The sequence below is a fragment of the Aplysia californica genome, unplaced genomic scaffold (genome assembly GCF_000002075.1).
Source record: "Aplysia californica isolate F4 #8 unplaced genomic scaffold, AplCal3.0 scaffold00604, whole genome shotgun sequence".
NCBI classification, from domain to species: Eukaryota; Metazoa; Mollusca; class Gastropoda; order Aplysiida; family Aplysiidae; genus Aplysia; species Aplysia californica.
In genome coordinates this window covers 143,509-159,162 of record NW_004797874.1, presented here as the reverse complement: position 1 = coordinate 159,162, position 15,654 = coordinate 143,509, and the positions used below count along the sequence as shown (strand labels likewise).

Sequence of the window (15,654 nt, the reverse complement as noted above, 5' to 3'; positions counted from 1 at the left end):
GGGGGGGTTCAAATCGAAGGCCCAGCCGGATCTCTTGTCCGATCGGCAAGCAGTGATCAAAACTTCACACCTCTCAATTGCTATCCTGTCTGATAATGACATGCAGTCTTACTAATTACTTATCCAATTACCACCAGTGTTTGCCTTTCATAGGACAACTGTTTGACCTATTAAAAACAGAAACGTTTGAACATCCTTTGCTTCCACCCATCGGTGTAACAAGTACAGTCAACCAATGCCACCCTTCACTGCCGTCATTGTAACAATGATTCGAGGAACTCTTTTCTCGGCTGGCCTTACGATCAGGGCGGCAGGCATTGGTCAATCTAATTTCACACCTCTGGCTTCTGGCTACCCAGGAAAGTTACCGTAGTGGCCAGCTACTCGAGCACTCTCACGGGTGGCTGTGAAATTTCACACCCACACTACACTGACGATCTGCATTGCTCAGGGCTCACATGATGGGGTAACATCTACCCCCAAATTGCACCCCTACTCCCCTTCCTCGCCCAGCGGCATGGTTAAAGTTTAGAGCCGGAGGAACCAAACTTGCGAGTTTTGTTTCAAATCAGGGCTGAGCTGGCAAAGCATTTTCCGTCTTTAGTCTTAGACTGGTGAAACCCTCGGAAGGGAGCAGATTTTTCTTTCCGTTTCCGCGTTGGACAGGTGTCCGGTTTATACAGGTAATTAAAGAGGAATATATCAAGGGGGGAGTGGGGAGATTCCGTTAAGACAGGTTTCTGTTAAGGCAGGTTCGACTGTACTTAAGTTGTTTGGAAGCGCTGGTTTGCCAGGTTTTATAAGGTTTCTTACCAAATTCTCACCGCGATTAATTCTAGCAAAATACATTGTATTATTTTAGGGAGGACGAATTCCGCAACGAGTGACCAATATGAAACAGAAAAGAATAGAGAGTTGTTAGGTTTAGGTTTAGGGATAGGGGTAGAGGCATGGGTAGGGTCTGGGTTTGGGCTTGGGGTAGGGGTTGGGATAGGGGTATGGGTAGGGGTTGGGATAGAGGTATGGGTAGGGGTAGGGTCTGGCCCGGGGTAGGGTGAGGGGTGTCTTTTCTTGTGTTTGTTGAAAGTTGGGGGTTGGAATGGGGTTAGGGTTTGGTGTAGGGGTAGGTCTCCTCTTTATTGTGTTTGTTTAGGGCTATGGGTGGGTTGTTGGGATAGGGGTGGAGGTAGGGGTAGGGGTAATAATAGGTCTCTTTTTTGTTGCGTTTGGTAGGGTTAGGTGTTTTCTTTATTGTGTTTGTTCAGGGTTAGGATTTGGTGTAGAGGTAGGTCTCCTCTTTATTGTGTTTGTTTAGGGTTTGGGGTAGAGGTGGAGCAGGGTTAGGGGTAATAGTAGGTCTTTTTTTTTTTGTGTTTGTTGAGGGTTAGAGGTGGGGGTGGGGTGGAGTAGGGTTAGGGTTAGGTCTCTTCTTTATTGTGTTTGTGAAGGGTTGAGGTTTGGGGTAGTGCAGGGGTAGAGTGAAGGTCACGGATAAGGGTAGGGGTGGGGTTAAGGTTTGGGGTAGGGGTAGGTATCTCCTTTACTTTGTTTGTTGAGGGTTATTTATTAGGCTGTCCCGGAAGAATTATGCAAATTTAGATGGCCAAATTATGCAAAATAAATGCCAAATTATGCAAAAATTATGCAACTTACCATAACACCATTCGCGACATGTTTTACACTTTTTCAACACGAATTTTCATGCTTTTCATGTTTTATGTACAGAAAAAATTTAAAACAGAACATATCAGTATCAGTAATTTGTTGAGTATTTGAAAAGAAAACAATGCACATCAGTAAAAAAAACCAAAAAAAAACAACCCAAAAATATAATCTCTGTAAAAAAAAAAAGGACATCTGGATCTCTGATGCTGGCACATTACTAAAACCAGGGACACCTGTCTAACATGAAACATCAGCAGACATAAGAACAACAACTTTTGATGGATTGAAAAATTGAACATGCTCAAGGAACAAAATCCCAACCCATAATAACCATGATCTTCTAACAAGGGAAATAACCAACTTTTCACTTAAATGAGACTTAGTACGGTGATTATTTCCCTTCAGTCACATGGCGAGGCGTTAAATAATTGTTTTGCGAAAAAACGCAGGGAATGCAAAATTATGCAAATGTTGCAGAATTACGCGAAAAAACGCGGCCGCAAAATCGCATAATCCTACGGGGACATATTAGGGTAAAGGGTAGGGGTAGGAACTAGGGGTATGTCTCTTCTTTATTGTGTTTGTTTAGAGGTAGGGGTATGGGTAGGTCTCTTCTGTATTGTGTTTGTTAAGGGTTAAGGTTGGGGTAAGGGTAGGGTTCGGGTTAGGACTCTTCTTTATTGTGTTTATTGAGGTGGTCGCTCGTTGCGGAGGGTAGGTTTTCTTTTCTTATAGGGTAATTGGTGTGGTGGGAGTGGGTTCAGTGGGGGGGCTTGCCTCCTTTATTAAGGTAAATTTTAGGGTTAGGTTATTTTTTTCCCATTTTTTTCTTTTGTTCAAAACACTTGCGAAATTAAATCCTTCTTTGTATAATTTTTTTGTTCACCCCTTACCCCGACACGGGTGCTTGGAAAAAAACCACAAACAAAAGAAGGTGCCGGATGGAGAAAGCAGCACTTGTCCACGGTTGCTACTCAAAAATCGGAAGTTGTTTCTTTTATATGCAAATGAGGCAGAGTCGACCCAGAAATTTACTTTTTTTTCTTTCTTTTTTTTTTAAAAAGCCGATCGCATCAGCTGTAGAAATTTTGTGAAGGAACCTCGACAAAACCCTTCAAAGTAAAAAATAATTGCGTTTTGGGAATTTTGAAAGGTAGTACACTCCCACTTCACTCAAGTAGGTTTATAAGAACTTTTTTTTACCCACTTGTAACACCAGCTGTTTGGAATAGTGGTAATGCTGCTGGACTACTAATCATGTTTGCTTCCCTCACTCACAGGTTCGAATCACAGTCACTGATTTTTCTAAACATGTCATATTATTGTGTATACTTTTAGATGTTAACATGTCACTAATAATAGATCTACCCTTTCGAGGTGAAGAGACAAAGGAAGGCAAGAGGAATACAAAGTAACACAAGCTCAGTTTACTTTCTTTACTTTCTTTATTGCCCAACCAAATACTTAACCCTATCTTTTACATAGCCCACTCAAAAGTACCTTCTTTACTGCGTAGCTTGGGGTGGTCGCTCCTTACGGAAGTCCTTCCCATGCGGATAACTTGAGAACGACAGATGTACGCCATTGGCTGATATTTATAGTAACAGCTATCTTGTTTGACGTCATTTAGGGATTCCCACTTTGTTGTTGTTCACGGTGGCAACACGACCGCAAAGCACTATTGCAGTATTTTTAAAGCCTGTAGCTTACAGTTACAGTGGCGTGGTGGAGGAGTGGTTATTGTGCTTGTCTCCAAAGCAGAAAGTCCAGGTTCGAGCCTCGGTTCGGCCGCGGATTTATTTTTTTCGCCCCTCCTGCCCACCCACCTGTAATGGGTACATGACTTCGAGTTGGAGAAGTAAAGGACAAATTTTAAATTTTTGGAGGTTTGAGAGTAAGGAAAGAACATGCAGCGCAGAGAAAACTTGAGCGCTAATGACACCAGTTTGTGACATTGTCTTTGTTTTTTTTAATGCAGTGACCTCTGCAATGTAAATAAAGCTAAATTGTGTACATTTAAACAGGGTGTTTTAAAAACATTTTTTTAACAAATTAACCAAGAGGTGAAATCAATTTACAGCTTTAGTTTTTGCAGGGTTCAAAATGTTACTGATGTGATAATTTTAAAAAGATTTAAACCCACATTGCAATCTCAGTGAATTTAGTCTAGAGATTTATAATTGAGATGTATAGCAGTGCACTGCTGATGCCGACAAATCACCTTTTTCTTATTCACAACTGTTTCGAAATATAAAGAGCATTTTGTCAGCATAACCATTTAAAAAAGGTGTTCTTCTGAAATTTGAATTCTAATTTATTAAAAAACTAGTCACTGTTTAATTTTGATTTTTTCATACAGTTCTGGAGTTGAAAAGCGTGTTATCTGGTAAATAAAAGGTTCTACAACTGAAGTGTTACTTTTATTATTTATTTCAGAAGTCAATTCTGCTCGAATTCGACTTGATGCAACCCTACAGCACTTGGTGGATAGAAAAGAAGATGGGTATGTCTTGATGCTTACTTTTTTTGTGTGAAGGCTTTTGTGTTCTTATAGTTCTAGACTACTTGAGATACTGAACTGATTTCTGCTTTCCTGAGCACAAATGGAGTGAGGATGCAAATTCATTTTTTAAAATGCCTGGAAACAAGCTCCATCAGGGATTGGTACACCTGTCTGCTTAATTGGCAAATGGTTATGTCAAGGCTGATGCCATTTTTGAGTCAAAATAGACATTGAACAGTGAAGAGTAATCACTCTTCCTTTCTGTAGCTATGTGACTATTTCTGTTCAGACAGAGGAAAAGTGACGCACAATAATGTTTTTACTCTGCACTTCAGTCTTTTCCTCTGAGTGGGATGAATGCTTTTAAGAATTTATGGAACAAGTAGTAGATGGAGGAGAATTTGAAAACGTTCCTCTTGTATTTGAAATTGGAAGATCTTGTATTTATAAAGTCTCATTCAAACTCCAAAATTTGTTCACAAGTTCAACACTCTAGGTTTTAAAAAAATCTCCTCTAAATTGTTTTTTAAACTGTTTTGACATAAATGTGTCAGGTTGCGAATTATTCCATGCTAGGACTAGAAAGAGAGTGAGAGAGTCATAGTTATTCATGTATCCTGCAATGTGCATGTTTATGTAGCTTTCGTTTAAAAGAACAAGAGTTTTTCACAGTGTGGAAACTTGTGTCAGAGCAGTCCGGTATCCTTATGATTATTATTTTGAAGGGTAAATGAAAGTAATTATGTCCATTTTCATGAATTTCATCCTCACAGCCAATCTCAGAGTGAAGGAGAAGGGAGTATGCCCCTTCCAGATTCTAGGTAAGTGGATAAAGAGACGTGTGGAAAGAAGTGTCTACCTGAAAATTTCTACTCTTGTTGGACCTTTCCTCATACCTGCAGTGTATTTTAAATGCACTGGATACAATTTCCTCCCTTTTTAAATTAAAATTTCATATATTCAGTAAGATGTTTTTTTAAAAATATTGTTGTTTATAAGCCTTCACAGACTTCAGAAATGGAGAGCTGTTTCAAAGTGAAATAACAATCTCTCATCATAGTAGAGAATCAGGGAATCTGTATGGTGTTTCAAATAGTCTGTGTTTCTTGCAGTGTGAGCAACGGTTGTTCTGATTTAAGGTCATCTTTAATTAATGAATTCCCTACTTCGTTAACACTGTGTAAAGAAATTCAATTTTGTGTACAAATATGTTCCGTTGTTATTTAAATTGACCTCCCTTTGCAGTTGCCATATCAATGTATTCTCACATTACAGTGGAACTCTGATTCAACGAAAGGAGTTGGATTCCCCGTTTTTTTAAAAATTAATGAAAATCAATAAAAATAACTCGGAACACATAAATGAACAAACTTGGATTCAATGAAGTCACTTGCAGAGTGAACAGTCCACACTGACGTGGCTTCACTCATTTTTCTCCCACAACAAACCTTATCTGTTCCTGGAAACCCTCCATTGCACATGCATACTGAACCATTATTCGCTTATCCTATTGTTTATATATTATGCGATTAATCAGTGGCCTCCTTTCAGACCAACACACGCGTTGTTAGCACACACACATGTCTTAGTGTATGTCAGGGTTGGTCAGTTATTTTTTCCAACGGCTATGGCCTATATTACACATAGCTGCCACTTTCCCGCTTAACAGCGGAAACTCCGCTTCATCTAGCTTTTCCCGCTACTTTTCTCCTTACTCCGCTGGACCGCGCTCGGTTGCAAATTGCGATACTTTTTTACACGCGGAAAACACCGAACCGGGAGAGAGACGAAAACGCAGCTTGCTCATGTCCGCCCGTAGCTTTCTACTTCCGTTCTTCTAGGCCTAGCGCTAGTTTCACTTTGTTTATTGTGGAGCAACACAGTGTCGATCGGGCATCGGGACGTTAGCACGCCGAATTGTCATTGAAAACGGCGGAAATTCGAGAGAAATTGATGCAGAATGCAAAAATAAAAGGAGCTTCGCTTGCTGCACTTTGCGTTTGGTGCGATACAGAAATCGCGGCACTTGTGTACAATCAAACATTGCCATATGCTCAACATAGCACCATAACTTGTTCAGCCAACAAAATGTTATAATAGATGATAGATGACACAGGCCTGCGTTTGAAGGAATCAACCTTTTTGCACACTGTTTACTTGGTAGAGTTCATTGTTCAATGTAATGTATTTTCTTGGAATTTTCCAGCATTTTTCTGGTATGGCATCAAAGAAACTAAAATGCCTCTCGTTTGAAACCAAACTACTTTTGATAGAGAAAGTTGAATACATTATATATTACTTGTTCGGTGCCTATAATTATCTACACAAAACCTTGTGTTTTCTAAAACGAAGACTTGGATGTAAATAAATTGAAGGTCAAGCTGGACGACTTCGTTGAATCTGAGTTCCACTGTATATTGTTGTATTTCTTGTATGGTTGAAGGGAACCACTGTTAATGTTTTCCTTTCTCTCTTTTCTATTTTTTCTGTCCCCTTATTATCATACAACTCAATGCTGATGTCCCTCATGGATCTTTGTGATCCGTTCTTGAGCTTATTGCTTTTGGGAAAAATATGTGCATTATTTATATTGCTTCTGTGTACAGTCAAACCTGCCCTGATGGCCACCTGTACAAACGGCCACTTTCCATTTCCCCCCTTGCGTTTTTTCTATATAATTTAAGTGTGTGAAACGGGCACCTGTCCAACGCGGCCGCGGCCACCATATTTTAACACACAACCCCTATCACACTAAGCAATAACACCTGTCTTAGACGGCCACCTTTGTGACTCCATTACGTTTTGTCATTGTGCATTGGCCCCTGGCGTTGTGGGCGAGCCGTCATAATTCAATCCCTGTCGTTGTTGTTCGGTAGTCATTCCAACCGATCAGGTTGCGTAGGCCCCTCCCACTGTTGACCAATAGCTACCAATTTTCAGCTGCTGGTGAGGTAAGCGTGTGATCCCTCATAACCCATAAGCCCTGCCCAGAACTCATGCACAAATCATAAGTGAGATGAGTGGTCACTGTTTACCCAGTCTGTAACAAAGTAACAAAGGATGTCAACATAAACTTGTGACAGAAGCGTCGCTCATTTACTCTGAGTGGTGGCAACCCATGTGTTTGTTTTAACATGGCACTCGCTCTTCCTCGTCTGATACATTTCGTTTTATTGTCACCCTTGTGCAAAATCAGCAACAAAGTAAAAATTACAAACAAAATATAAACCAACAACAACAACAACAACAACAACAACAACAACAACAAAAACAACAACAATGCGGCTACTTTCGATTGTGACCTCAGATGGGAATGGTTTGTTTTCTTCATCTTGATCAGTTCTGCCTAAGATGGCCACCTGTCTTATACGGCCCCTTTTCCCCTTGACAATGGGTGGCCGTCTTACACAGGTTTGACTGTAGTCTCTGTAGGGTACTCTTCATTTTAAATTTTCAACAGAATTTCAGCTTCTCCAAAGAAGTCAGCCTCAAAACCAAACAGGAAAAGGAAAAGGAGAGATGACTCGGGGGAATATGATGGTATAGGTGAACAGCGTGAGTAGTCATTTTTTATTTGTTCTCAGTCAGTGGTTTTTAATTTGATTTGATTAGAACACCATTTCACCATAAAGTAGCAACGCCCATGGAAAGAGAAAGTCTTCAGTGTAATCTTTTTTATTGCTGCCTGAGAAAGAACTGTCTTGGTTCTAAGCATTGTTTTTATCTTTTTTAACCATTTGTCCAGTAATTAGAAAGTTACAGGGTTTTAATGGGCGTCAATACATTGGTTTACCCACTTAAAGAAAATTATTCTTAAAAAGTGGACCACTTTACAACAATTTCTGTAAGATTTTCAACCACAATTAACCGGAGAATTTGAATGAGACTTGGCAACTCACTGTGTTGTTTTATGAAAAAATTATGATTAGGAATGGAGTCCACAGACTATTATTTTGAGAAAGCGGGTTTGGTGAGGAGAGTATTTAATCTATTACACCTGTTTCATGAGATCTTTAAGAGTGTGTCGGAAGAAAGAGTAGGTGATGTCAACAATTTTTTTGAGGACTTTAAACAATGCCCGCCATAAAGTATAGTTCAATTTAAACTTAAATGTGGGGACTTTCGTGGCCTAGAGGTTAAGGTGTTGGCCTCTCATTCAAAGGTCCCGGCTTCCAATCCGGGTAGCGACCGAAGAATTTTCTTCTCTAAATTTGTCTCCTTTCACCTCATTTCCTGCTCTCAAGCAATATTCTGTCGTCTGCTTTCGTCTCCTCTTTCTGCCCCCACCCCCACACCTCCTTTGCCCCTTCCTCTGGGCTCCTGATTCTTTCTGCAGCCTTTCTACTGCTACTCCTTCGCTTCTTCTTACTGCTGTCTTTCAGCCACGCCCCTGTTCTTCTGGTAGGAAAGATCTACACCTAGCCTTCTTGGACAAGGGCGAAAACTCTCGGAGGGCCCGTGTGCAAGTTGCGCACGTTAAAGATCCTTTGGTGGTCTAAAATCGATAAGAGTAAGCTTTGGCCGCCACCCGGGCAAAATTCAAAATTTCCTACCAACTGAAAATATTAGGTGTGTCCTGCGCGCTCATATGACCTTATGCAGTTGCGAGCGCCATAAAACACTTTATAAAAACAAAAAACTTAAATGTGGGATATGACTTGAGTGATCATGCAGGGATTAGTAGGCTGCACACATTTGTCGAGGACATGTATAGAAATGGTTGATCTCTTGGCACAGCTGTTCTGTGTTTATAGTGGATGTTGTATTTTTTCATGACTGTATGAGTGTACAGTTTAAACATTGGTCCCTGTTTTGTCCTTTCAGAGACTGTGATAATGAAGCTGTTTGACCGTAGTGTGGACTTGGCTCAGTTCCCAGAGAGCAGTCCGCTTTATCCAGTGTGCAGAGCTTGGATTCATAACAGACCTCATGACAAAAGCCTTGGCACTTTAGCTGATAGGGCGTCGTCCCCAGATGTGAAAGTAAAAGAAGAAGAGGTATATTGACCACCGACTAACTAAGAGCACCAGGAGGTGTCAGTATTATTTGCCTACGAGAAGAGCTGGTAGCCGTTGATAGATCTAGTTTGTGTGGTAAACTTACAATAGCTTGCGATTTGTTTGTCATGCTGAATCTTTGCAGGTTGACATCATTTTATTGAAATCCAGGAATCCAGCTTTCTTCTAGTCTTTGCTTAAACAAAGGATATCCACTTGCAGATTTTCTTTTATTTACTGTGTAATCAGGAGACACCAATTTTATAAGTACACTTAGCCCAGGAAGCGATCCTAACGAGGAACGCATTGAATGTTTGTTTCGTGATTTGCTGGAATGTTGTATTTTTAATTCTAAAGATCAGTTACATTATAGTTTAGTACAATGAAAATAAGTTTGGTTGTACTAGTTTTCTTTTCCTGACATATTTGCATTTTTTTTCTTGATCATTTCATTTTTTTTTTGGTAATGAGTTAATAAAACATGATGGTATTTTAGTTATTATTTCCCCTGCCCTGAGAATCAAGGGCAAGTATCCGCAATCCCCAAAATGTGAACGGGTGAATAGTGAAAGACTTATTGTGGGTTGGATGTGGTTAACTGATCAGAAATAAATTTTTGGAAATAATGTTCAGTTTCCTTGCTCATAAAAACGAATCACTTTATTCTGTCCTGTAGAACATAATCTGTATTGCGACCAAAAAAGTGTCAAATTAAGTCTCTATTATAATCTGTGCCTTGAAATAGAAAACTAGCTCTCTTTTTTTGTTGTGATTCTGTTAGATTCATTTAGATCTAGATAACAGATCCAGATTGCGTATAGAATACTTATAAATTATCTAAGTTGTGTTGATGTGGATGTATGATATAAAGACTAGCCTTGAACCTAAATTTGATCTAATTTTGATCCCTTTGTCTGTGTTAGTTGTGGGTTGTCGATTCCCTCCTAAGAGGTGGACAATCTTATAGAAAACTTCAAATAGCCAAAAGTTACATCTATGATTTGTGCACTGCATGAGGCGCGCCCCCCCCCCCCCCCCCCCAAAAAAAAAATTAAAAAAATAAAAATTTCATGGTTTTGGATCTAAGCTTTGTAAAAGGACGACCAAAGTTGTAACAACTGGTTGTGGTGTCTTGATAACGTCAATTAAGTTTTCTCAATGTACTCTTACTTCAGCAGATCTTCATATAATATGTGCGTCCAAATTTGTGCTCGAATTGTATGTTTTCCTTTGTTTGTCAAACACTCCACTGACATTAAAATACTGCGATGTTTATAATGTATTCGCATTGTTTTGTACTCTTTTTTTCAGAGGAGTGATAGTTATTCCGATGTGTATGAATTGCCACTGCCCATAAAGTCGGAAGATGGCTGTTTGTATGATCTGCGTGTACCCGAAGCTGTTCCCCAGCCAGACGAAAGATTAAACATACATGCTGTGAGTGTGCTGTGTCATGGGTTGGGCTGTGCTGGGTTATTTAATTTTACAGTTTGCTGTCTCAGGTTTTTGTTGTTGTTGTATTTGACTAAAGTGACTGTGGGGGGGGGTGTTGATGGGCGCACTCAGGTGGTTTACTCCTTTTTTTCTATCAAACATCTGTTGCCCTTATTTATCCCCCTTTTTTCCCTTTGTATGTTACCCTCAAGTAACAACTCTAATCTTCAGCACTCATGTAACTTGTTTGAGTGGCAAGTGCTGTAAAACTCTCACTTGCACTAAAATGACTTCTTCTGATTTATGGTTTTTGAAAGCTCTTTTTAACTCAGTTTCCTTTTCCTTCTGCATGGCTTGTTAGGTTGATTGTCGGTTGCTTTTGACTAGTGTGTTTTTCCCTTCTGTTTCTTTCCGTCTACTGTATTTTTTGTTTAATTTGTTGTGTCACATGTGGCTTTATACTGTGAACTTGATCACACTGTCTCTTTCTTTCATGTCTTTGTGTAAGTGTCTGCATACATGCATACATTCTATTTTCATGCATACTTTTTGAATTTTGTTTATATGTGCCCAAGTCAAATTATGCGGAGCCTTATTTTTGTTTTGTTTTGTAAGCGTTATTCTCATATTGGTGTTGTGAATCCCAGATATAAACTTTCTGTCACGTTCATAATTTAGTCTTCAAAAAAGAAAAGGCTTCAGAGATGACTGGGTAAATTTTTTTTTATGCCTCTTTCCAAACATGACATGCAATTATGCTTCTATTGCATCTTTTGCTAAATGATATTTCATTTTTTTTTCAAGGATCCCCTGTCTGCACCTCCAGCAGAACATCTTTTGCTCAATCATATGGCCAGGTGGAAGGAAGTGAGGAACAGGTAAATATTTGAAGGGTAAAAGTGTGTAGTTGGTGGCTGCATGGTCTGGTGTGGCCTGCTTATTATACTTATTTTTTAGTACATGTTCAGTGGAGTTTTAACTGAACAGAGTGAATCCGAAAACAGTGGTAATAACATTCTTGATTTTTTTTTCTTCATTATTTGAGCAATTTGTCTTAGCGAAGAACATGGCTGAACTGAAGCAAAACCGGCAATTCTGCAGCTTTAGGTTTAAACAGACTTCACTGTATTACTTTTTTTGCCGATCTCTTCTTGAACGTTTTGGTGTTATGCCTGGTGTTTTTTCAGTCCCTGTTCAAGGTTATGCTGAAAGCAGAAACAGCCATAGGCTGTGCTTTTACAAAATAAAACAATGTTTTGTTAATGACTTTGATAAAATGCACCAGTCCATTCCAAATTTTGACACTAAACATGTTATGATTAAAGCAGCCTGCTTCCTGCATGCCAACATTTGTGTCATGCATGCTTTAAAAAAAAAAAAAAAACCCAACTTGTGAATGATAGTGCTTGAATATGTAATAGGCTGCCATGATGTATTAGGGGTGGAAATTTTCCGTAAATTTTTGGAAATCCATAATTTGATTTGTTCTATCATTTTTCGTAAGTGTCCTTTCAATGGTGTGTCATTCTACCCTGTGTACTAATCCTCTATTGAATAAGTGTATTTATCCAAATCTGTTTAGCCCGCGAATAGTTCAGTAAATTTTGGACTGATCAGTTTCCATCCCTGGTGTATGTCCTTGGGGATGGGTGGGTGCTGTGAATGAACAGGGTTAGCCAAAGGTAATTATTGATATCATTGAATAATGTGAGCTTGCGGAGGGAAGGGATACTCAATACATGATTTTGAACCTGCACTTTATGTTTGAATTTAATACGTTATAAATAGTCAAAGCAAACATAAGTCGATTATCTTTTATTTCTCCCACAGGTGGCATGAAGCAAGCGTGATGAATGAAATGCAGTATGCCAGCAGTATCCAGGTGCTGAAAGAAATGTTTGAGAGGAACATGGCAGACAGTATGTGATGAATGGATGCTAGTCTTCTAGTGCAATTTCCTCACTGTTGTAGGAATAATGAGTAATTCTGTTGCTTCTTCCTTTCAGTATGAGTAAAAGAAGTGGAGTTACTCAGTTTCATTGCTACGCGGAAGATACATTGTCTTATGGCAAACAGTTTGTGACAGATAGATGCTAGCGTTTGTTATAAAAATATGTTGTTTCTTTGCTGAAAGTCTGTGATGGATAGATGTGGCAATATGTTTTTTCTTTGCACAAACTGACGTATTGGATGAATGCTAATGTTTTGCCTGTATGGTATATTGTTTCATGGCAGGCGATATTGATGAAGGCAAGGTTTTGCTGTACTGTATATTTTGATATAAGAAACAGTAGTGTATGGTTGGTGGATGCAAGTGGTATATTATCTGCAAGCTGTTCAAATGTTCTAAGGTCAGAAAGAAACATTTCTCAGCAGGAGAGGGAATAAAAGTTGAGTTTTTCTTTAAAATTTCACCTTCATTATGTATCTCTTGTATATTATTATTATTTTTTCAATGTTTAGAATTTGATTTGCCACAAAATATTTAATGAGCAATTGCAACTGATACCACAGATTAAGAAACGGAAATAAAACGATATTTCAAAATTTTGGGCTTAGTAGGCCTACATTTGATTTGAACAGCTGGCTGACGATATACATTTCTTTTAGCCCCTTCAATGCCACATTGACATACCTGGTACGGGACTTCTTGGAAGTGCGCAATTTTCCAGATCTTAACAACATGGAATGCAAGACCCATCTTGTAGAAATGGTAAAAGTATCGGGTACTAGAATGGTCCTACATTAGAAGAAATGAACCCAACTTTTGGAGCAAACTGATCAACAGGAAATGGATGTAGAAATCAGAAATTAAAAAAATGGAAGTGGATTGGACATGCCTTTGAGAAAACATTACCCACCAAGCCTTATGACGGAATCCACAAGGAAAGACAGAGAAGAAGGCCTTAAAGTTCTGGGAAGAGGGACTTGCATTTGTAGATTTGGACCTAAAGAAGATGAGATATAACTGGACAGAGGTGGAGACTATAGGCCAGGACAGAAGTAGATAGCAAACTTTTGTTGGTGGTCTATATTCTGGCATGAGAAAGGATGATGTTAACTTGAGCATGCATATGAGGGAATGTGTTCTTTTGAGAGAGGGTTAGGGACAGAGTGAGAGAGTGCATTTATTTGTGCACCATGTCGCAAAATATTTCTCCACAAATCATTTTGACCGCCGGTAATAGATTTTCTTTTTAAAAGCATATTGTTATTTAACTGTTTGATTTTTTGTCAGGGCAATACTATTGCTGCTACCATGCTATAAAAGTGTAAGCTATTATCAGAATTGCAGTAGAGAAATGTCGCAGCAAATTTGCCAAGTTTAATTTTAGGCTTTTCTGACTTTGAGATTTTCCTGTAGTTGACATTTCGTCATCTCAGAACTATTTTGTCCAAAGTGGACTCAACTACAGAGTGCAGTTTGGACAAAATAGTTCTGAGGTGATGAATTATCTAGTAAATTAGTGGACTTTTGAAGCACATAATAAAAAAAACCGATACCAAACCAAGAGGCTGTCACCATGATTTTATGCCCAAAAAAATTCTGAAATTATGCAAACTGAGCCCAAAAATGTGAAATATGCGATTCTGTTAATTTTAACAAAGAGTAATAAAGGAATACAATCAGAAATTGTGCAAAAAATGATCAAATTTTGCTAAATTATGCAGGGCGCATAAAACCACGGAGACAGAAGAAGCTAACTCGTAGGAGTTGAATTATGTCTCTTAAAATCCGCCCAAGAAAACGCTTCATAATTTCCAGACGAACATCATGTATGTTAATTTTTTTATTTAATGTAAAAAAATCTTGTCAAGCGGGGTTATTATTTTTCTCTTTGTGTTGTTCATCATGGATGGAGCGAAAGAAGATTCTTTTATGAAATAACTCATGTGTGTGTGTGTTGAAGTGCCTGTAAATGTTTGAAGGAATGTGAAAGTGATGAGAAAGTTAGGAGGGGGATTTTATGGGGATCGTGAAAGTTTGAGAGGTGATCTGATGTGTGTGTTGAAGTGCCTGTAAATGTTTGAAGGAATGTGAAAGTGATGAGAAAGTTAGGAGGGGGATTTTATGGGGATCGTGAAAGTTTGAGAGGTGATCTGATGTGTGTGTTGAAGTGCCTGTAAATGTTTGAAGGATGAGAATTCAGTCCTGTCTGAAGCAATTAAATTTATTTTGGATTACTTTTCCGTTTGAGTATTTTGATTTTGTGGATGTTTTGATTTTAAAATGTGGGTGGTTGGCGGATGCTCTGGTTTGGTTTGCTCCTTCTTTCCTATCAAACATCTATCGTCCTTATCTCCCCTTCTTATTTTTTATGTTTTTAACTCTCTTGTAACACCTCTAATCTTCTGGCGCTCATACGACCTTATGCAGTTGCGAGCGCCGTAAAACCTCTACTAATAAAAATATCTGTCATCCTTATATCTCTCCTCCTTCTGTTTTTATGTTTGTTCCTCTCTTGTAACAGTAACTCCTCTAATCTTCAGCACTCTGTGACCTTTTTGTGTTGCAAGTGCTGTAAAAGTCTTACTCTTACTAAAACTAAACGAATCAAAAATAAATTCTAATTTGCCTGGTCACTCTACTCTTGTGTTCATAGAAAAAAATAATTTTTGTCCTTGTGTGCCTGTGACTGTGAGATCCTGCCTTCTGTCTGTCTGTCTCTCTCTCTCTCTGTCTGTCTGTCTCTGTCTCTGTCTCTGTCTCTCTCTCTCCCTCTCTCTCTCTCTCTCTCTCTCTCTCTCTCTCTCTCTCTCTCTCTCTTTTTACCTATTTTTTTTAGTTCTAGTCTTGTCTGTCTTTCTCTGCCCCCTCCCCCCACCCCACTTTCTGCTTCTGTCTGTCTCTTTCATTGATTTATATTAGTATGGTTATTTACAATATCCTTACATTTTCCCAGCTGTGAAAGAATTGTAGGCGGGTGCTCTGGTGTGGTTTGCTTTTTCTTTCCTATCAAACATGTATCGTCCTTATCTCCCCTTCTTCTTTTTTATGTTTGTTACTCTCTTGTAACACCTCTAATCTTCTGGCGCTCATATGACCATATGCAG

At 38.9% G+C, this 15,654-nt stretch overlaps 1 protein-coding gene across 1 annotated transcript in view; it reads left to right on the top strand.

Annotated features, from left to right (window-relative positions):
* The window catches only part of LOC101864326 (protein lin-37 homolog), a 27,814-nt gene extending 13,026 nt beyond the window's left edge, over positions 1-14,788 (top strand). Inside the window, exons 2-8 of the mRNA XM_005107445.3 lie at positions 4,102-4,168; positions 4,942-4,989; positions 7,629-7,723; positions 8,993-9,165; positions 10,477-10,602; positions 11,404-11,477; positions 12,430-14,788. Coding sequence (XP_005107502.1) covers positions 4,102-4,168; positions 4,942-4,989; positions 7,629-7,723; positions 8,993-9,165; positions 10,477-10,602; positions 11,404-11,477; positions 12,430-12,526 — 680 coding nt within the window. The 3' untranslated portion in view covers positions 12,527-14,788. The remainder of the gene's footprint in view (positions 1-4,101; positions 4,169-4,941; positions 4,990-7,628; positions 7,724-8,992; positions 9,166-10,476; positions 10,603-11,403; positions 11,478-12,429) is intronic.
* Positions 14,789-15,654: the final 866 nt, after the last annotated feature.